General features: G+C 39.5%; 1 protein-coding gene across 1 annotated transcript in view; it reads left to right on the top strand.

The window, feature by feature from the left end:
• Window positions 1–23000, top strand: part of LOC133640520 (protein EFR3 homolog B) — a 96518-nt gene that overhangs the window by 47069 nt on the left and 26449 nt on the right. The window contains exons 3-10 of the mRNA XM_062033987.1: window positions 217–344; window positions 2516–2666; window positions 4001–4122; window positions 8094–8243; window positions 15011–15145; window positions 15638–15716; window positions 21878–22013; window positions 22091–22252. Coding sequence (XP_061889971.1) covers window positions 217–344; window positions 2516–2666; window positions 4001–4122; window positions 8094–8243; window positions 15011–15145; window positions 15638–15716; window positions 21878–22013; window positions 22091–22252 — 1063 coding nt within the window. The remainder of the gene's footprint in view (window positions 1–216; window positions 345–2515; window positions 2667–4000; window positions 4123–8093; window positions 8244–15010; window positions 15146–15637; window positions 15717–21877; window positions 22014–22090; window positions 22253–23000) is intronic.

The following is a 23000-nucleotide window of genomic DNA, read 5'->3' as shown; positions in this document are numbered from 1 at the left end:
AGCCTTATTGTGGTTTCTGAAAATATTATCTCTGTAAATATTTACGTACACTGTTTTGTGCCATCGACTAAACTGATTAAATGAAGAAGGTCAAGGATGTGGTGGAATGATTTTAGATTGGTATTCTACTCCCTTTTCCAATAAATGATCTGTGGGAACAAGTATCTAAACATGCACCCTTTTTGACTGTTTTCTTTTTCTTCATCGCTCCTCAAGGATGGATTGGTGAAGGCCAACATGGAGAAGCTGACATTTTACGCCCTGTCGGCTCCAGAGAAGCTGGATCGCATCGGAGCATACCTGTCTGAAAGGCTGTCAAGGGACGTAGCCCGCCACAGATATGGGTGAGCATTGCAAAGTCTGTTTGCAGGTCCACAAGAAAGTTGACATATTTCTGTCCCGTCCAATGCTGCAAACATTTTGTGATTTATTAGGTACATCTTTAATCCCATTTGTTGATAAGGTTCTCTTTAAAATCTGTAGCTGAATTCATTATTGTTGCTGAATATCCATGCACAGATCCTATTTACCACATGTCATTAATTTGTGGCTTCCACTCTAATAAATCACTTTGATTAGGCCACTTGAATAAATGAACACCACATTTCAAATCGACGTCTCTTTAATTTCTCCTTGTGTTACCACTCGGCTGCTGTAAATAATCGCTATGACTAATAGCATGTTGTGTTACAATAGATGTCATCTATGCTAGTCTTTATGGCAGGGATATTCAACTAAATTGTTTTGGGGACTACATTTCCAGAAAGCTGAGGACCAGATAGCCAGACTTCTCTTTTCACTTTTTGTCTTGTTTTGTGTATTCCAGAAAACCAGCAGCCTCTATAGTAGACATTTAATTTTAGTACATTTATTTTGTCAGACTTACAGGAGAGCTCTGCTTTTTTTTAAAGACATTATGCAAAAAAAAATTAGTCAAAGATCATCTCCATGACAGCACTCTTGTGTTTTTTGTGCTAGAATATTCTAGAAAAATGTGAGTCCCACAAGTTTTGAATAGCCCAAATGATAAGAAAGGACCTAAAATGCAATCTTGAGGAACACTACTAGTATCATTAAAGCAGTTGGTTAAATGACTATTGACTCAATCGGAAGTAAACAAGCTACATCAACACTTTAGTTACATAAATAACATTACGAAAACGATGTACAACTGCCAAAAAACACCCTGGTGTGGTGTTCGGGTCTGTGGGACCCGTTTTCATTTTTTATTAAAAGAAAAATTATACAGTTAATTAATTTTTCAAACTGAGACTCACTGACTTTGGCTCATTTTCTGTGAAGAACATATATCAGAATACATATTAAATGACTATCAATCAATCAATCAATGTTTATTTATATAGCCTACACACCATACACCCCCTCCTACACATTTCTATTACATATAAGATGTCCAGGTCCACTGGAACCGGGGCTAATAGAAGTGTGGAAATTTATGTTCTGTGTACCACATGCAACCACCCACACACACACACACACACACACACACACACTCACACACACACACACACAGCAGGCCTAGACAGGAGGAGGACAGAGTGTAGGTACACAGAACATCAGAGGGTCAAATGTGCGAGAAAATGAGAGCAGACAGTGTTGACAAACAATGTTGCAACCTTGTGTGGGAACCGCAGGTGCAGAAACACAAAAGAAGAATCCCTGTGGGATGCAGTAACTGGCAGATACATTTTCCATACAACGTTTATATTGTTGTTACTCAGCCAGCGTTTGTGGGTCTGATGGACCCATTGCATTTTGTGGCTTTTAATGCCTCACAATCCAACACTTTTATGTTAAAATACTGAACAGATGTTTATTGGGATAAGGTAAACATCTGTTCAGTATTTTAACAGAAAAGTTGATAACTTTTAATGCCTCACAATCAAACACTTGTATGTTAAAATACTGAACCGATGTTTATTGGGATAAGGTAAACATCTGTTCAGTATTTTAACATAAAAGTGTTTGATTGTGAGGCATTAAAAGCCACAAAATGCAACGGGTCCATCAGACCCACAAACACTGGCTGAGTAACAACAATATGAACATTACACAAGGGTTAAAGGGGTGCCTTGAAGAACGCCTCGGTTGTAAATCACAAGTTTGGACCCCGGTGTTTTATCTTTGCGAGCAAGGTTACAATGTCAATGCAAGAATCTACCAATGTGTTTACAGTGGTCCGAGTTCCTCGATAACAACAGGAGCATTCTAGTGTTTTTAGGAATTTGTTGCAAAAATGTTTGTCTCCCAAGTTTTGAACTGACCTCAAGGGTCGGTATGGTGATTTGGCCCCTGCACTGCCAGTTGAATAGCCCTGCTATATGGCATCTGTAAATCCAAAGTTTATGGTGGCGTTCAACAAGAAACCGCTGCTATGTGCTGCTCAACATTTGAGCACTGACTTTTATTGATTTAATCCGCAGCTGAGTAAATCAATCTCCCTGGCCACTTTGAAGAAATGATACCTGTGGTGTTAACTGTGTCTTCTTTTCAGGTATGTTTGCATAGCCATGGAAGCCCTAGACCAGCTGCTGATGGCCTGCCACTGCCAGAGCATCAATTTATTTGTGGAGAGCTTCCTCAAGATGGTCCGTAAACTGCTGGAGTCCGATAAACCCAATCTACAGATCCTGGGAACCAACTCAGTGAGTAGTTGGGATTATTTTATCCTTTAAAGTGTCTTTTCAGTGTTATTCAATTGATTTGTTTTGTTCTAGACTGAATTAGAGGTCAATTTAATCAAGTTGTGGATGATAAACTTCTGCACCATGCACATTTCAGTTGATTTAATAGCATGATTTAAATCAACGCTTGAAGTACTTTCCCAAAATGAGAGGCCATTATGACAAGACGTCTTTTAGAGATTGGAGGGTTCTCTGGTGACGGAAGCAGTTCCCGGCGCTGTCCGCTGGGTCAGCAGAGGACGCATAAAGGAAATGAGGTTAGCTGCGGACCAGGTTGGCAAAGCATCTACGCAGATTGACGAGACACGCCACCATCTCATTTATAATCTTCCCGGCATCAGTCTCTTGCACACCCTCGTGATTCTGTAATCAGGGCAAGGCCGTGCATCACGCAGCTATTTTAGGAATTTTGCCATATGTTCTGATTTCAAGTAATGGCGGTATGTATGGCTAGTACTAAGGTTTGTTTTATCTATAATGTGCACTGGCTCATCTGAAGCAGATCTGTGCCAAAGAGAGGTGAAAGGAGCGGATTAGACCGTTTATCACAGCAGGATTTAAGCTTGTTTTTATCACACTCTGTACCTCCGATCTAAAACTGTGCTGCTCAGTCCAGAAGGTCTGCTCTTTCACATATGACCACATGAGTTAGTGTTTCTTTACACTTAACTCTTAACTTTTATGGCCTGAAAGCTCGAGGCAAGGCTTGTGTAGATTGAGATTCAATAAACACATAAATACTATACAAATGCTATAATCTGACTTCTTATACATGCTTACATTTTTCAGTCGGTTGGAGTCAGCTGATACACTAATGCCTGCAGTAATGCAGTGCAGAGTAAATTCCCAGCACCGGTCCTGGCCTCACTTTGCTTAAATCTCTCAAGGACACTTAATTTTATTTTACAACCACTACAAACAAACATTTGATATTTCTGATTAGGTAATCTCACCCATATGTACTGTAATTACCAACCTCTCCCAACAGTTGGAGAGTGATGTGAAGCTAAATGTCAGGATGTTTTAATAAGGTCTTTTTGTGGCTCAGTCGGAGACCCCGCTTTGCCGCCCCCACACCCCAACCCCCCTTTGCTCACTTCCTTTCCCTCTTAATTAGGTGTTATGGCAGTCACTTTTGACGTTAATTCATCTGATGTTCACCATGGGGATTAAGGACTGTTTTAGTTGTGTTTAATCACATGAAATAAACTCTCATTTGGTCTCACTTGGCCTCGAACTCACGGCCAAGTGTAAAAATGAATAATTGACAAATGTTTTTACTTCTCTCCTCCCAGTTTGTTAAGTTTGCCAACATAGAGGAGGACACACCCTCCTATCACCGCAGTTACGACTTCTTTGTGTCACGCTTCAGTGAGATGTGCCACTCTGGCTACGAAGACCCTGATGAACGCACCAAGTGAGTCCCAAAATTTTCCACCAATTGTGGCAGTAATGACTATCTCAAACAAACAAAAGAAGTCTGGAGCTAAAGTCATTGAGAAGTTTCTTAAGCGCAAAAACTATGACTAAAGTGGTGAAGCTGTATTTTAATTTGCACTTTAATTTTATTAACAGTTTTTTAAAGAAACATTTATTATGATTATTTATTAATAATTTAGTTAGAGTGTATTATTTCAGCACTGCAGTATTGTATGTGAAAATATTTTTCATCAGTTTTTATGAGTCCCTTCTTTTGCAGTATATTTGATTAGTATTTATTTTTCTTTTATCTTTAATAACACATGGTTCCATATCTTTTGACAAGGTTTATTTTCTTAAACTGTAAGTATGTTAGATGTAATTATTAGGGGTTTGGGAAAAAATCGATTTGAATTCAAATCGCCATTCTCACGTTGTACGATTCAGTATCGATTCTCATTTTTCAAAAATCGATTTTATTTTATTTTATTTTTTTTATTTAATTTTTTTTTTTTTTTTTTATTAATCAATCCAACAAAACAATACACAGCAATACCATAACAATGCAATCCAATTCCAAAAGCAAACCCGACCCAGCAACACTCAGAAGTGCAATAAACAGAGCAATTGAGAGGAGACACAAACACCACACAGAACAAACCAAAAGTAGTGAAACAAAAATGAATATTATCAACAACAGTATCAATATTAGTTACAATTTCAACATAGCAGTGATTAAAATCCCTCGTTGACATTATCATAAGACATTTATAAAAAAAATAAAAAGAACAATAGTGTCACAGTGGCTTACACTTGCATCGCATCTCATAAGCTTGACAACACACTGTGTCCAATATTTTCACAAAGATAAAATAAGTCATATTTTTGGTTCATTTAATAGTTAAAACACATTTACATTATTGTAATCAGTTGATAAAACATTATCCTTTACAATTATAAAAGCTTTTTACAAAAATCTACTACTCTGCTTGCATGTCAGCAGACTGGGGTAGATCCTGCTGAAATCTATGTATTGAATGAATAGAGAATCCTTTCGAATCGGAAAAATATAGTTTTTGAATCGAGAATCGCGTTGAATCGAAAAAATCGATTTATAATCGAATCGTGACCCCAGGAATCGATATTGAATGGAATCGTGGAACACCCAAAGATTCACAGCCCTAGTAATTATTGAATACAATTAAAATCAAGAATACGATTGCTAATTCAGTTTTATTATTGGAGAATGCAAAAAAAAACTACGGACCAAATTTTAAAAAAATGCTTTGGTGGTCGAATCTTCTCTCAGTACGAACAATTCATCCACCCAGTGTGTTCCCGGCAGCACAGCCATTTTGTGCCCGGCAGCACAGCCATTGTGCGCGGGCAATCGATCTCCAATGCTCACTGTTCTTCAGCTCAGCAGTGCTGCTACTAGCTACTGTGTTAAGTGCTGCTTTTTGCACATTTTTGTCTTTTTAACATTGTAGTAGTTTTCCCAGCACAATATTGAGTCCAAAGAAAGCAGTGGACAAGCAATGAGTGGCTTGAAATATTCAGGAAGTATCCACAGCCTTGTCGACACTGCATTTACCCGTTAACTTTCACTGCACTCCAAGAAGATTAATCGACAAGTTTGTAGCAATCTGGTCGTTAAAGTTAAGTGGTTTTGTGACTTCAAACGTTGAGTGTACCACAGGGCGAGTGGCCGTGTGTCTGCACGTGTTGCCAGGGCGGCTGCATACAAGGACAGCTCAGATAGTTGTTGTTGTTTTGACTTTGAAGAAAACAAGGCGGAGGTGTTTTTGCAGTGTGTTCAAAGACTGCCGAACAGAGTAGGACGCCACCATTCGCCAGAAATAATTATAACAATAGATTTTCATTCAAATGAAACTTAGAATACTACAGTACAAACTATTATTTAAAACACTAAAAGTTTAGCCATTAAAACAGATAAAATACGAAGACACTGTGAGGCACAAAAACCACAAAACATGCAAAATAGGGTTGTTTCTAACAGGATGTCTATTTATTTTGATTATAGAGATGTTCGATAATGGCTTTTTTGCCGATATCCGATATTCCAATATTGTCCAACTCTTAATTACCGATACCGCTATCAACCGATACCGATATATACAGTCGTGGAATTAACACATTATTATGCCTAATTTTGTTGTGATGCCCCGCTGGATGCATTAAACAATGTAACAAGGTTTTCCAAAATAAATCAACTCAAGTTATGGAAAAAAATGCCAACATGGCACTGCCATATTTATTATTGAAGTCACAAAGTGCATTATTTTTTTTAACATGCCTCAAAACAGCAGCTTGGAATTTGGGACATGCTCTCCCTGAGAGAGCATGAGGAGGTTGAGGTGGGGGGAGGGGTAGGAGGTAGCGGGGGGTGTATATTGTAGCGTCCCGGAAGAGTTAGTGCTGCAAGGGGTTCTGGGTATTTGTTCAGTTGTGTTTATGTTGTGTTACGGTGCGGATGTTCTCCCAAAATGTGTTTGTCATTCTTGTTTGGTGTGGGTTCACAGTGTGGCGCATATTTGTAACAGTGTTAAAGTTGTTTGTACGGCCACCCTCAGTGTGACCTGTATGGCTGTTGACCAAGTATGCCTCGCATTCACTTGTGTGTGTGAAAAGCCGTAGATATTATGTGACTGGGCCGGCACGCAAAGGCAGTGCCTTTAAGTTTATTGGCGCTCTGTACTTCTCCCTACGTCCGTGTACACAGCGGCGTTTTGAAAAGTCATACATTTGACTTTTTGAAACCGATACCGATCATTTTGAAACGGATACCGATAATTTCCGATATTACATTTTAAAGCATTTATCGGCCGATAATATCGGCAGTCCGATATTATCGGGCATCTCTAATTTTGATTATTTAAAGTAAAATAATTTGGTCAAAATATATCAGTGTGTGTATGAGTACTTTTTGAGCACATTCAACAATACTGTGATAATAATGATAACCGTGATCATTTTGGTCACAATAACTGTAATATGACATTTTCATATCCTTACATCCCTTGCATGGGGATTTATATTGTGTTGAAAGTATAACAAAGATTTACTAAAACAGGAGCTCTCGTGGAGGCTAGAACCCATTATACATGTTTACATAGTTTTTTTATGGAGAAATTTGCTGCAATACATTAACTTTTGCAATTTACGATCCCTGTTCAAGAATCAATTAAGTTTGTAAATAAAGGTTCCACTGTATTTTGATGCGTTCACATTAGATTCTTTTAGTTATGGGGTAATATATTGGTTGGTTTCTTCGAGTAATTGGATAAAACGTACTTTATAGCCTCAATCCGTATTTTAGGTTACAGTTAAAATAAAAAAATGTTTTGCCATCGCTTGTACACACACTGTAAGTTATTTTAGAGTTCACTTGGGACTACTCCAATGTTTTTGCCTTTCTTGATAAACGGTGAATCTTGAACTATTGTCAAACTACTAAAGAATACATCAAGCAAAACCATCTGAAGATAATTATAACACCGCAAGAAACATGAATCCCTCATGATATTCTGTTCCACACGTCTCATGATGTTTACATTAGAGGGCGGCATGGCTCCAATTATAGATCAGTCATCCAGAAACTTAGGCTTCTGGTACGAATCCAGCTACCGCCATCCTTGCTACTGCCGTTGTGTCCTCGGGCAAGACACCTCACCCACCTTGCTCCCAGTGCCACTCACACTGGTGTATGAATGTTTGGTGGTGGTCTAAGACCTGGCCGTTGGCGCAAATTGGCAGTGACGTTCCAGTCGGTCTACCGAGGGCAGCTGTGGCTACAAATGTAGCTCACCACCATAAGTGCGTGAATGGAGAGTGAATAAAAACATAAAGGTTTCTCACTTCAAAGCACTTTGAATGTCTAGAAAAAAGCTATACAAGTATAATTCATTATTAATATTAATTATTTGTGCGTGTGTCTGTGGCTTTCAGTATCCGCATGGCAGGCATCAAGGGTCTGCAGGGCGTGGTGAGGAAGACCGTGAATGACGAGCTCCAAGCCAACATCTGGGACCCTCAGCACATGGACAAGATCGTCCCGTCTCTTCTGTTCAACCTGCAGAGTGGAGGGCGCACAGAGAGGTGAGCTGCGGAGTGTTTCCCACAGGACTGTGATCTATCCGTTGCGGTGGTGGGCAGTGTTGGGTTAGTTACTGAAAACCAGTAACTAGTTACAGTTACTAGTTACTTTATTTCAAAAGTAACTCAGTTACTAATTCAGTTACTTACACCAAAAAGTAATGCGTTACTGTGAAAAGTAACTACCGTATTTTTCGGACTATACGTCGCAGTTTTTTCCGTAGTTTGGCCGGGGGTGCGACTTATACTCAGGAGCGACTTATGTGTGAAATTATTAACACATTAGCGTAAAATATCAAATCATATTATTTATCTCCTTCACGTAAGAGACTAGACGTATAAGATTTCATGGGATTTAGCGATTAGGAGTGACAGATTCTTTGATAAACGTATAGCATGTTCTATATGTTATAGTTATTTGAATGACTCTTACCATAATATGTTACGTTAACATACCAGGCACCTTCTCAGTTGCTTATTTATGCCTCATATAACGTACACTTATTCAGCCCGTTGTTCACTATTCTTTATTTATTTTAAATTGCCTTTCAAATGTCTATTCTTGGTGTTGGCTTTTATCAAATACATTTCCCCAAAAAATGCGACTTATACTCCAGTGCGACTTATATATGTTTTTTTCCTTCTTTATTATGCATTTTCGGCCGGTGCGACTTATACTCCGAAAAATACGGTAGTTACTTTATTTTTTCTTCTTTTTTTTTTTTTAAAGCTCCCATTAATGCCCTTTAAGCCTTCATTTCAGTACTGTTATTGCACTGGATAATAATACAATCTGTTGATCAACTTGACATGCATTTGCATCACTGAACTCTGCTAAGCAATGTGGTCTACATACAACACACAAAGACAAAGATATGTTTCAGAGGGCCAATTTATTTCAGGCCAGAGCAAATTGACAATCTATTTTAAATAGCTGCAACATAACATACATAAGTAACAAACAGCATAATAACATAGCTGTAAACCTGGCTTCACCTAAGGAAGGCACACGTGACATACACAAAGCCTAACCAGGCAGATTTGAATTGTTGTTTTGGGCAGTAGATGGGATCTTTGATCCAAGACACAACTTACATTTAACTAAAATGTTCTTTTCTTTGTGCTCGACAAAAAAAAAAAGTGTTAAAGGCCTACTGAAATGAATTTTTTTTATTTAAACGGGAATAGCAGATCCATTCTATGTCATACTTGATCATTTCGCGATATTGCCATATTTTTGCTGAAAGGATTTAGTAGAGAAAATCGACGATAAAGTTCGCAACTTTTGCTCGCTGATAAAAAAAAACCTTGCCCCTACCGGAAGTAGCGTGACGTCACAAGCGGTAGTGCTGCTCACAATTCCCCGTTGTTTACAATGGAGCGAGAGATATTCGAAGCGAGAAAGCGACGATTACCCCATTCATTTGAGCAGGATGAAAGATTCGTGGATGAGGAACGTTAGAGTGACGGACTAGAATGCAGTTCAAGAGATATCTTTTTTCGCTCTGACCGTAACTTAGGTACAAGCTGGCTCATTGGAATCCACACTCTCTCCTTTTTCTATTGTGGATCACGGATTTGTGTTACAAACCACCTCGGATACTATATCCTCTTGAAAATGAGAGTCGAGAAGGCGAAATGGACATTCACAGTGACTTTTATCTCCACGACAATACATCGACGAAGCTCTTTAGTATGAGCTAACGTGATAGCATCTGTCTCAAATGCAGATAGAAACAAAATAAATAAATCCCTGACTGGAAGGATAGACAGAAGATCAACAATACTACTATCAGGAGACACCGAACCAAACACTGGACATGTAAATACACGGTTAATGCTGTGCCGCCTGTCGAAGCCTGGCAATGCTGTTGCTAACGACGCTAACTTAGCAACGGGACCTCGTCAGAGCTATGATAAAAACATTAGCGCTCCACCTACGCCAGCCAGCCCTCATCTGCTCATCAACACCCGTGCTCACCTGCGTTCCAGCGATCGACGATGCGGTCGGCGGCCCGGAGACGTAGGAAGTCAAGGTGAGGTCGCCGGCGCTAGCGTCTGCTATCCAACAAAGTCCTCCTTGTTGTGTTGCTACAGCCAGCCGCTAAAAACCGATCCCACCTACAACGTTCTTCTTAGCAGCCTCCATTGTTCATTAAACAAATTGCAAAAGATTCACCAACACAGATGTCCAGAATACTGTGGAATTTTGTCGAAGAAAACAGAGCTCTGTGTATTGTGTCCAATAGGGTCCAAACACTTCCGTTGACCTTGCGACGTCACGCGCATACGTCATCCTCCAAAGGCGTTTTGAACCGGAAGTGTGGCGGGAAATTTAAAATTGCACTTTATAAGTTAACCCGGCCGTATTGGCATGTGTTGCAATGTTAAGATTTCATCATTGATATATAAACTATCAGACTGCGTTGCGTGGTCGGTAGTAGTGGCTTTCAGTAGGCCTTTAAGACACTCGACTGCGGCTCCGTTGTTAGTAAACACAGACACACTCCCTCTCCCCAAACCCACACCCAGACACACAAATAGCGCGCCTCCGGCTTGTGACACAAGAACATTCGGAAGGACGACACTGCAGCGCTCCAATAAAACACACTCAGATCTTCTTTTCTTTTAAGGAGCGCCCTAAGTGGCTGATCCGTTGGCGGTCCCGTCTTGTCTCCCTGTAACGTATGTCTGCTCTTAGCGGGATTGTGCCGAAAATGTAATTTCAGTTCTTATGTGTCTTGTACATGTTAAGAATGGACAAATAAAGCTGCTCTGCTCTGCTCTGTTTCTAGCCGATACTACGTAAAAAATAACGCAGTAACGCATCATGTAGTAACAGTAACTGAGTTACTGAATATAAAAAATAACGTGTTAGATTAATAGTTACCGTCGAAACTAACAGCGTTACAGTGTTAGTCCCAACACTGGTGGTGGGTTGGACATTTGCATAGTTGGCCATGACCAAGTTGCAAAACAAGAGTAAATGACATGAAAAGCAAAACAAATAAGTTTCAAACTAGAAATTAACTTGTTTCCGTCGCTACTTGTTCATGTCAAAAACTGTGGGTACTTTTTGATAGCATTCGCTGCTTGTTGAAAAGAGTCATGTGCTTTCCCGTCCAAGTCTCCCAAAAGACTCTTCACTATTATCTTTTTTGACTGGTTTGATTACTCGATAAATACACTCCTGCTCAGTCTTCTTATTCTCAGGCAGACCACCGTTATGATGTGTTTGTGAGTGAGGGTGAACCGGTAGTACCAAATCCATTCGTATAGGAAGCACTGCTGTGCTTTGGATGAGTTAAATACATGTGACTTACACACTTAATTAACTTCCCCCCCCACTGCTTTGCTCACACAATCTACGGTTGTCATAATGTTGTTGAATTTTTGTTAAGCCATATTTGTCCCAGCTGAACTATCCGCCATCGCACGTCATTCGGCATCTTTGTCATCCGTGGGTGAACAGAAATAGTGCAATAAAAGGAGACTAAAACCTAAAAGCATGCCTTTGACGGAAGAGAGAGAGTGAGTCGCCCCACAGTGCTGGCACTATTCCATAAACTTACATTGACGTCAATGCCTACAACTGAGGGTTAGTGGAGCAAAAAGAAAAAAGGTGGAAAGAATAGAAGCAAAAAGTGAGAGAAGGCATTGGAGACACAAACACACTTCCTTCAATATGTGAGGTCGTACTGCTGCTCCTCCTCAATTTCTCTTCACAGCAAGTTTAGCAAGTGCTTGACAACACAGCAACAAGCCATGAAAGTCAGTGCAGAGGCTAATTAAGCTCACAGATGGCGCTTTTTCCCTGTTATTCCCCATCCGCATGTACTGAATGTCTTCTTATAAAGTGGTTGTGTTATTTTTCAGTTTAGAGCATTTCTCAGCATTAAGACAAAAAGCTGATGATGACAATTTATCAAAGTGCAAAATATGCACAGTATTTAAAGGCCTACTGAAATTAATTTTTTAAATTTAAACGGGAATAGCAGATCCATTCTATGTGTCATACTTGATCCTTTCGCGATATTGCCATATTTTTGCTGACAGGATTTAGTAGAGAAAATCGACGATAAAGTTTGCAACTTTTGCTCGCTGATAAAAAAAGCCTTGCCTGTACCGGAAGTAGCGTGACGTCACAGGAGCTAGTATTCCTCACAATTCCCCGTTGTTTACAATGGAGCGAGAGAGATTCGGAGCGACAAAGCGACGATTACCCCATTAATTTGAGCGAGGATGAAAGATTCGTAGATGAGGAACGTTACAGTGAAAGACTAGAGAGGCAGTGATGGACGTATCTTTTTTCACTCTGGCCGTAACTTAGGTACAAGCTGGCTCATTGGATTCCACACTCTCTCCTTTTTCTATTGTGGATCACGGATTTGTATTTTAAACCACCTCGGATACTATATCCTCTTGAAAATGAGAGTCGAGAACGCGAAATGGACATTTAAAGTGACTTTTATCTCCACGACAATACATCGGTGACACACTTAGCTACTGAGCTAACGTGATAGCATCGTTCTCAAATGAAGATAGAAACAAAATAAATAAACCCCTGACTGGAAGGATAGACAGAAGATCAACAATACTATTAAACCATGTACATGTAAATACACGGTTAAAAATTCTCAGCCTGGTAAGGCTTAACAATGCTGTTGCTAACGACGCTAAGGCTAATTTAGCAACTTAGAAACCGGACCTCACAGAACTATGATAAAAACATTAGCGCTCCACCTACGCCAGCCAGCCCTCATCTTCCCATCAACAGCCGTGCTCACCCGCGTTCCAGCAATCGACTGCGCGACGAAGGACTTCATCCGTGGGTTTGGCGGCAAGCATCGGCTAGGCTTCTGCTAAGTACCGTAAGTAGTCCTTGTTGTGTTGCTGTAAGTATTGTACTTAGCCGCTAATACACCGATCGATCCCACCTACAACGTTCTTCTTTGCAGCCTCCATTGTTCATTAAACAAATTGCAAAAGATTCACCAACACAGATGTCCAGAATACTGTGGAATTTTGTTGAAGAAAACAAGAGGTTTTTGTATCGTGTCCGATGGGGTCCAACCACTTCCGTGGATTTTGTGACGTCACGCGCATAAATCATATCCAAAGGAGTTTTTCAACCGGAAGTGTGGCGGGAATTTTAAAATTGCACTTTATAAGTTAACCCGGCCGTATTGGCATGTGTTGCAATGTTAAGATTTCATCATTGATATATAAACTATCAGACTGCGTGGTCGCTAGTAGTGGCTTTCAGTAGGCCTTTAACCCGCATGTGGCTCTTTAGCGCCGCCCTAGTGGCTCCTTGGACCTCTTTCAGAGATGTGTGAAAATGGAAAAAGATGAAGAAAAAAGTTAAATTTTTGTTTTAATATATTTTCTGTAGGAGAACAAACATGACACAACCCTTCCTAATTGTTCGAAATCCCACTGTTTATATTAAACATGCTTCACTGATGAGAGTATTTGGCAAGCGCCGTTTTGTCCTACTAATTTCAGCGATCCTTGAACTCATTGTAGTTTGTTTACATGTACAACTTTCTGCGATCCTGCCACAGAAAGACGTGTTTTATGCCACTCCTTCTTTGCCTCATTTTGTCCACCAAACATTTTATGCTGTGTGTGAATGCACAAAGGTGAGCTTTGTTGATATTATTGACTTGTTGGAGTGTTAATCAGGCATATTTGATCAGTGCATGACAGCAAGCTAATCGATGCTAACATGCTATTTAGGCCAGCTGTATGTACATATTGCATCATTATGCCTTGTTTGTAGGTATATTTGAGCTCATTTAATATCCTTTACTTCGGTCCTCTGTGTATTTAATTTATATTTGCATGTGTCATGACATATCATATGTATGTAATATTGACTGCTTTTCTGATAGTTGTTTGTGTGCCATGCTGTTCCAGACCACAGCAAACGTCATCCAACTTGCGAAGATTGTAATAAATCCATTAGATGAAGACAGCCTGCCGTTTCCTTAAACATGGACACACACATCTATACCTTTGGCCATTATAAGCCAGTCATTTCCAGGAGTTATCTCATCCTGTGAGAAGCCTCCATTTTACTAATGATTTCCAATGTTGCAAACATGTGTGGAATAAAAATTTTAATACAACATTTATGTCCACAAAGATTTATTTTCAGATTTCTTTCAGCCTTTGATAGTAGGCTAATATAGCTAATATAGACAGATCACGTGTTGCCTTTATTATAACACTTACATAAGGCTTTTCATTTTCTGCGGGTCCAGACAGATTTTTTAGGTAACACTTTAGTATGGGGAACATATTCACCATTAATTAGTTGCTTATTAACATGCAAATTAGTAACATATTGGCTCTTAATTAGTCATTATTAAGTACTTATTAATGCCTTATTCTGCATGGCCTTATTATACAACCAGTAAGCCATTAACTAAGAGTCTTCCCTCAATAACCTCAGAATTATTGCCTATTAGTAACCCTAACCCTTATATGTTCCCCTAGTGTCCAAATAACTCTAATTTAGTCTTTGTTACTTTAATAAGCAACTAATTAATGGTGAATATGTTCCCCATACTAAAGTGTTACCATTTTTAATTTTTATTTTTGTTCCAATATGGCTTTTTCAACATTTTGGATTGCCGACCCCCTGCCTTAGAGGAAAGGTGTGCCATAAGAGAATGTTTGTCCAAATCAAGCTAATCTTCCACATGTCTCTCCTCTCTGCCCTTGTCTCTGCTGTGCCTTTCCTCCTCCCTCCCGGCCACCAGTCGCTCCCCCTCTCCACTGCAGGCGTCGGACAAGGAGAAAGAAAGCCCTGTGGAGCTGACAGAGCGCTGCTTCAGGGAGCTGCTGGGACGAGCCGCCTATGGAAACATTAAGAACGCTGTCACCCCTGTGCTAATGTAAGACAAACCCCTCCCCCAGCACAACAAACATTTTCGTCTACAAGAACAACCTTGTCTTTGCTATTTGAATTCAAACGCCACCATCTCTAGCTACCATAGTTGTGTAGTATATTTCAATTTCATTATCCCCAGCTTCAGTTTCCTTCAGATATCCGTTGGCCTCATCCTCCTCGTTTACTGTGCGAGAGCAGCTTTCTTCTATTCATCACTGTCCTTGTTTTTGTCTGCTCCTCATTGCTCAAGTCATTTATCACACTGAGTCCCTGCCTCCCCTCCGTAAAACAGCAGCACTCCTGCCAACTCCTCAGTAGCAATGACTTTGAGTGTCTTTAAAGGACTCTATGAAACCGCTATTTAGTGATGATGTGTCACTTTATTGCTTGCTATGCATCTCAATTTTATACAAAATTGTGTCAAATAATTGCGTTATTTGAGTAATTTTATTTCTAAATTCTTCTTTGCCTTTCTTCATCTTTTGTGTCCCTGAAGGCATTTAGACAATCATTCTCTATGGCAGGGAAAGACCTTCGCCGTGCGGTGCTTTAAAATCATCATGTACTCCATTCAGGTAAGTTCAAATGGTAATGAGAGTGGTTTTGTTTGTTAAAGTTACACTGAAGAACACCAATCGTTTTCTCTTGCACAACCATGTCCAAAACAGAGTAGGAAGAAGCACAGCTTAATGAGGTGATTGGTGGCCATATCACTAAATTGATGCCATTTTGCTTGTTGTAACTCTCTAAAGCAGGGGTCACCAACCTTTTTGAAACCAAGAGCTACTTCTTGGGTACTGATTAATGCGAAGGGAAGGGCTACCAGTTTGATACACACTTAAATAAATTGCCAGAAATAGCCAATTTGCTCAATTTACCTTTAACTCTATGTTATTATTAATAATTAATGATATTTACACTTAATTGAACGGTTTGAAAGAGGAGAAAACACGAAAAAAATGACAATTAAATTTTGAAACATAGTTTATCTTCAATTTCGACTCTTTAAAATTCAAAATTCAACCGAAAAAAAGAAGAGAAAAACTAGCTAATTCGAATCTTTTTGAAAAAATTAAAAAAATAATTTATGGAACATCATTAGTAATTTTTCCTGATTAAGATTAATTTTAGAATTTGGATGACATGTTTTAAATAGGTTAAAATCCAATCTGCACTTTGTTAGAATATATAACAAATTGGACCAAGCTATATTTCTAACTAAGACAAATCGTTATTTCTTCTAGATTTTCCAGAACAAAAATTTGAAAAGAAATTCAAAAGACTTTGAAATAAGATTTAAATTTGATTCTACAGATTTTCTAGATTTGCCAGAATAATTTTTTTGCATTTTAATCATGATAAGTTTGAAGAAATATTTCACAAATATTCTTCGTCGAAAAAACAGAAGATAAAATGAAGAATTAAATTAAAATGTATTTATTATTCTTTACAATAAAAAAAAATAATTTCCTTGAACATTGATTTAAATTGTCAGGAAAGAAGAGGAAGGAATTTAAAAGGTAAAAATGTATATGTGTTTAAAAATCCTAAAATCATTTTTAAGGTTGTATTTTTTCTCTAAAATTGTCTTTCTGAAAGTTATAAGAAGCAAAGTAAAACAAATAATGAATTTATTTAAACAAGTGAAGACCAAGTCTTTAAAATATTTTCTTGGATTTTCAAATTCTATTTGAGTTTTGTCTCTCTTAGAATTAAAAATGTCGAGCACAGCGAGACCAGCTTGCTAGTAAATAAATCAAATTAAAAAAATAGAGGCAGCTCACGGGTAAGTGCTGCTATTTGAGCTATTTTTAGAACAGGCCCGCGGGCACCGCGTTAGTGACCCGTGCTCTAAATAAACGTATATTTCTCGGTATAGCTCGGTTGGTAGAGTGGCCGTGCCAGCAACTTGATGGTTCGATCCCCGCTTCCATCCTAGTCACTGCCGTTGTGTACTTGGGCAAGACACTTCACCCACCTGCTCCCAGTGCCACCCACAATGGTTTAAATTAGAGATATCCGATAATGGCTTTTTTGCCGATATCCGATATTGTCCAACTCTTAATTACCGATTCCGATATCAACCGATACCGATATATACAGTCGTGGAATGAACACATTATTATGCCTAATTTTGTTGTGATGCCCCGCTGGATGCATTAAACAATGTAACTTTACCATGAATTGATTAACGTGGACCCCGACTTAAACAAGTTGAAAAACTTTTTGGGGTGTTACCATTTAGTGGTCAATTGTACGGAATATGTACTGTACTGTGCAATCTACTAATACAAGTTTCAATCAATCAATCAAAAACAAGGTTTTCCAAAATAAGAGAACAACTTCATCTCCAGTTATGGAAAAAAGTGCCAACATGGCACTGCCATATTTATTATTGAAGTCACTAAGTGCGTTATTTTTTTTAACATGCCTCAAAACAGCAGCTTGGAATTTGGGACATGCTCTCCCTGAGATAATCCCAATACCCACTACAACTATGGGAAATACTATACTTTGACTTTCTCAAAGTGCATCATTTTTTATTTTTTTTAAACATGCCTCAAAACAACAGCTACAAAAACAATGAAGGCACACAGCTTCAGTCCAGAGTATACTAGACATACTTGCCAACCTTGACACCTCCGAATTCGGGAGATGGTGGGGCGGGGTTGAGGTGGGCGTGGTTGGGGGGGCGGGGTTTGGTGGTAGCGGGTGTGTATATTGTAGCGTCCCGGAAGAGTTAGTGCTGCAAGGGGTTCTGGGTATTTGTTCTGTTGTGTTTATGTTGTGTTACCGTGCAGATGTTCTCCCGAAATGTGTTTGTCATTCTTGTCTGTCTGTGGGTTCACAGTGTGGCGCATATTTGTAACAGTGTTAAAGTTGTTTATACGGCCACCCTCAGCGTGACCTGTATGGCTGTTGACCAAGTATGTATTTGTTCTGTTGTGTTTATGTTGTGTTACGGTGCGGATGTTCTCCCGAAATGTGTTTGTCATTCTTGTTTGGTGTGGGTTCACAGTGTGGCGCATATTTGTAACAGTGTTAAAGTTGTTTATACGGTCACCCTCAGTGTGACCTGTATGGCTGTTGACCAAGTATGGATGGCATTCACTTGTGTGTGTGTAAAAGCCGCATATATTATGTGTCTGGGCCGGCACGCTGTTTGTATGGAGGAAAAGCGGACGTGACGGCAGAAAGTAGAGGACGCTAAAGGCAGTGCCTTTAAGGCACGCCCCCAATAATGTTGTCCGGGTCGAAATCGGGAGAATGGTTGCCCCGGGAGATTTTCGGGAGGGGCACTGAAATTCGGGAGGTTGAAACCGATACCGATAATTTTTGATATTACATTTTAAAGCATTTATCGGCCGATAATAGCGGCAGGCTGATATTCTCGGACATCTCTAGTTTAAATGTCACTTAGATATTGGGTTTCACTATGTAAAAGCGCTTTGAGTCACTAGAGAAAAGCGCTATATAAATATAATTCACTTCACTTCACTTCACTTCTTTTTTTAAATTCTAAATTTCATAATATATTTAGGGCCTGATCTACCAAGATCCAAATAACACATGCTAAACCGCGTGTATATTAATATGAAATGTGTGCTATTACTGGCCGTGTTGCTTATGATCTACTAAGACTAAAACTGAGAACGTATTTAAATGAGGTTTTTGCATGTACTACTGGCATTGTGTGCCCTCCACATTCATGTTAGCATGCCCTTTAACCTGTGTGCGATGTTATTGAACTGGCAGCATACATCTATAATATGTAACTCCTTTTCTGCAAAATAGAATCACAATCTAAACAACAGAAACTATTTTTAGGGCGCTGACGATGCACTCTGCAGGCAGGCCGTGGATCATCACAACACCACAGTGCAATCATGCTTCTGAAATGAGCAAGAAAATATTGAAACATGTTTTTTTCATATAGGGGATAGATTGTAATAATATATTTATGAAAAAAAAACTGATTTTAAAGAACCCGCCATCAGCCATTGAAACACATCCATTTAATTTGTTCTACTCAGCCTCTTAAGTCAACTAGCATCTATGAAATTATAAAATTATATTGCTGAATAGAAAATATGTCTAATATTTGTATTCCTAACAGTTCATATACAAACCCCGTTTCCATATGAGTTGGGAAATTGTGTTAGATGTAAATATAAACGGAATACAATGATTTGCAAATCATTTTCAACCCATATTCAGTTGAATATGCTACAAAGACAACATATTTGATGTTCAAACTGATAAACATTTTTTTTTGTGCAAATAATCATTAACTTTAGAATTTGATACCAGCAACACGTGACAAAGAAGTTGGGAAAGGTGGCAATAAATACTGATAAAGTTGAGGAATGCTCATCAAACACTTATTTGGAACATCCCACAGGTGAGCAGGCAAATTGGGAACAGGTGGGTGCCATGATTGGGAATAAAAGTAGATTGATGAAACAAGGATGGGGGCGAGGGTCACCACTTTGTCAACAAATGCGTGAGCAAATTGTTGAACAGTTTAAGAAAAACCTTTCTCAAGCAGCTATTGCAAGGAATTTAGGGATTTCACCATCTACGCTCCGTAATATCATCAAAGGGTTCAGAGAATCTGGAGAAATCACTGCACGTAAGCAGCTAAGCCCGTGACCTTCCATCCCTCAGGCTGTACTGCATCAACAAGCGACATCAGTGTGTAAAGGATATCACCACATGGACTCAGGAACACTTCAGAAACCCACTGTCAGTAACTACAGTTGGTCGCTACATCTGTAAGTGCAAGTTAAAACTCTCCTATGCAAGGCGAAAACCGTTTATCAACAACACCCAGAAACGCCGTCGGCTTCGCTGGGCCCGAGCTCATCTAAGATGGACTGATACAAAGTGGAAAAGTGTTCTGTGGTCTGACGAGTCCACATTTCAAATTGTTTTTGGAAACTGTGGACGTCGTGTCCTCCGGACCAAAGAGGAAAAGAAGCATCCGGATTGTTATAGGCGCAAAGTTGAAAAGCCAGCATGTGTGATGGTATGGGGGTGTATTAGTGCCCAAGACATGGGTAACTTACACATCTGTGAAGGCACCATTAATGCTGAAAGGTACATACAGCTTTTGGAGCAACATATGTTGCCATCCAAGCAACGTTACCATGGACGCCCCTGCTTATTTCAGCAAGACAATGCCAAGCCACGTGTTACATCAACGTGGCTTCATAGTAAAAGAGTGCGGGTACTAGACTGGCCTGCCTGTAGTCCAGACCTGTCTCCCATTGAAAATGTGTGAAGCTTAAAATAGCACAAGGGAGACCCCCGGACTGTTGAACAACTTAAGCTGTACATCAAGCAAGAATGGGAAAGAATTCCACCTGAGAAGCTTCAAAAATGTGTCTCCTCAGTTCCCAAACCTTTACTGAGTGTTGTTAAAAGGAAAGGCCATGTAACACAGTGGTGAACATGCCCTTTCCCAACTACTTTGGCACGTGTTGCAGCCATGAAATTCTAAGTTCATTATTATTTGCAAAAAAAAAAAAAAAGTTTATGAGTTTGAACCTCAAATATGTTGTCTTTTGTAGCATATTCAACTGAATATGGGTTGAAAAGGATTTGCAAATCATTGTATTCCGTTTATATTTACATCTAACACAATTTCCCAACTCATATGGAAATGGGGTTTGTATGTTGACAAGCATTCGTAGGACAGAAGATTCTCTGTCCATTGTCTTTTTGTTGCGCAATCCCATATTTCTCACAGCCGTGTGTGCACAACTGCCAGTTTGCATGTATTTTTCAGACATACTAAATAAAGACACAAAATAGCTTCTGCAGAACAGTGATCAGTCTTATAAACAATTATATTTGAATATTTTTCTCCTAGTATTGTGGGCGTTCTGATAATCAGCATATATTCTGCATATTCATGAAGAGAGACATGCTAAATGGATTCCGCTCACTATTCTGCTCACTTTAAGAGACACAATCTTATGCGCACATGTTTAGCTGAGTAGCTTTCTGTGTGCTATCAAGTTTGCACGTGTTTTAGTACACACAAACCTTTAGTTGATCGGACCCATATTGTATTATAGTCAAAATGTGTTTTGGCCCAGCTCAGGCAACTGTTTAGCATTTTCCCATGTTTAAGATGACTCATTTGAGTAACAGGACTGAAAAGTAACAGGAGTAGGTTTTTAGCATAGAATTAGTAAATAGATAAACTATAGCCACATGGCATATATACTAACAGCATGTTGACACTTATCACATTACAAGGCCTGACCGTGGTCAATGAATTTCTGCAAAGTAGGAATTAATTATAAATGGAATAACAAGAGCATAAACAATCTGTTTACAGCCTTCTAAATAGAGGTTTTAACGTTCTCAGAGGCCCCTAGACATGAATTAACACCCACATAGTCACCTTTACACTTATTTAATCCAATATAGAAGACATAATATTAGAAAATAAGATATACTGTACAGACTAGGAGCCATGGTGGTCTCATTTAGTGGCCAATACTACTATAGTCTTGATATTTTCTACTTCATTTAGCCATGTTTATGCTTGAAAATGCTTCATCTAGGCCACAAATATGTATAATATGCCAGGGCACTAGTGTTCAAGGTTGTGTAACTTAATCTTTTAAATGTGATTTATTAAATATGCAATCAGATCAATGCTCAGGATTCCTTGCTTAATAAAAAATTTATTTTAATTGTGTGTATATTTTTTACTCGACAGTCTCAGCATTCTCACTTGGTCATACAACAACTTCTTGGTCATTTGGATGCCAACAGCAAGAATTCAGCCACCATCCGAGCTGGGATAGTTGAGGTTTTGCTGGAAGCGGCCGCCATTGCAGCCAGTGGCTCCGTAGGTGAGGTGCAGAACATTTATCAGCGTCAGCAACTTTCATCTGGCCTTTATTGACTGTTTGTTGTGTGCCTGTTGCAGGCCCCACCGTGCTGGAGGTGTTCAACACTCTCCTGCGACAGCTCCGTCTGAGCGTGGACTACGAGTTGACCGGCTCCTACGATGGCAGCACCAACATCGGCACCAAGATCATCAAAGCTCACGAAGAGAGGCAGTTGCAGGAGGCTGTCATCAGAACCATTGGTGTGTTTTAGGCCATGTCCACACAAACACGGAGAGTTTCAAAGATGCATATTTGAGGTTGAAACGATCTCCATCCACTAGGGGTGTAACGGTACGTGTATTTGTAGTGAACCGTTTCGGTACGGGGGTTTCGGTTCGGTTCGGAGGTGTACCGAACGAGTTTCCACACGAACATATTAAGTAGCTGCCTCCGCTTCCTTCTGCCTCTGTTTCTGTCAGGACTCTACACAGCACCCAGCATTGTCCCACCCACACAACCATCTGGTTGGTTACAAACAGAGCGGTAACAGCCAATCAGCAGTGCGTATTCAGAGCGGTAACAGCCAATCAGCAGTGCGTATTCAGAGCGCATGTAGTCAGTGCTTAGCGTTTAGCAGGTAAGCATCAGGCAGCGAACTCTCCCCAAATGATAATAAACACCTCCCAGTCAACTACTAGTAACATCACTATGAGCCCGTTGACCTTGTAGAAATATAAAAGGCAGCTCAGCTCGCTTGCAGTCCTGGCTTGAGGTGAAGGCTAATTTGCTTTTAGCGTAACGTTAGCTCATTTTGCGGTGTGTGTGTTACGGACAGCAAAGCCCTGTCTGTCTGTTATTTCACTTTACCTTTTTCTGTGTTGATTGAGCTGTGTTGAAGCAGCAAAAAAGGGTGTTATGTTAAATGAAGAGTTTCTGTCTCTGATAGTTGATATAATAATGTAAGTGCATCATTAAGCCTACATGAACTCCATGGTGTTCAGGGATGAA

The sequence above is a fragment of the Entelurus aequoreus genome, linkage group LG23, assembly GCF_033978785.1.
Source record: "Entelurus aequoreus isolate RoL-2023_Sb linkage group LG23, RoL_Eaeq_v1.1, whole genome shotgun sequence".
In the NCBI taxonomy this organism is placed as follows: domain Eukaryota; kingdom Metazoa; phylum Chordata; class Actinopteri; order Syngnathiformes; family Syngnathidae; genus Entelurus; species Entelurus aequoreus.
Note: the sequence above shows the minus strand (reverse complement) of the source record. Positions and strands in the feature narration are given on the sequence as shown.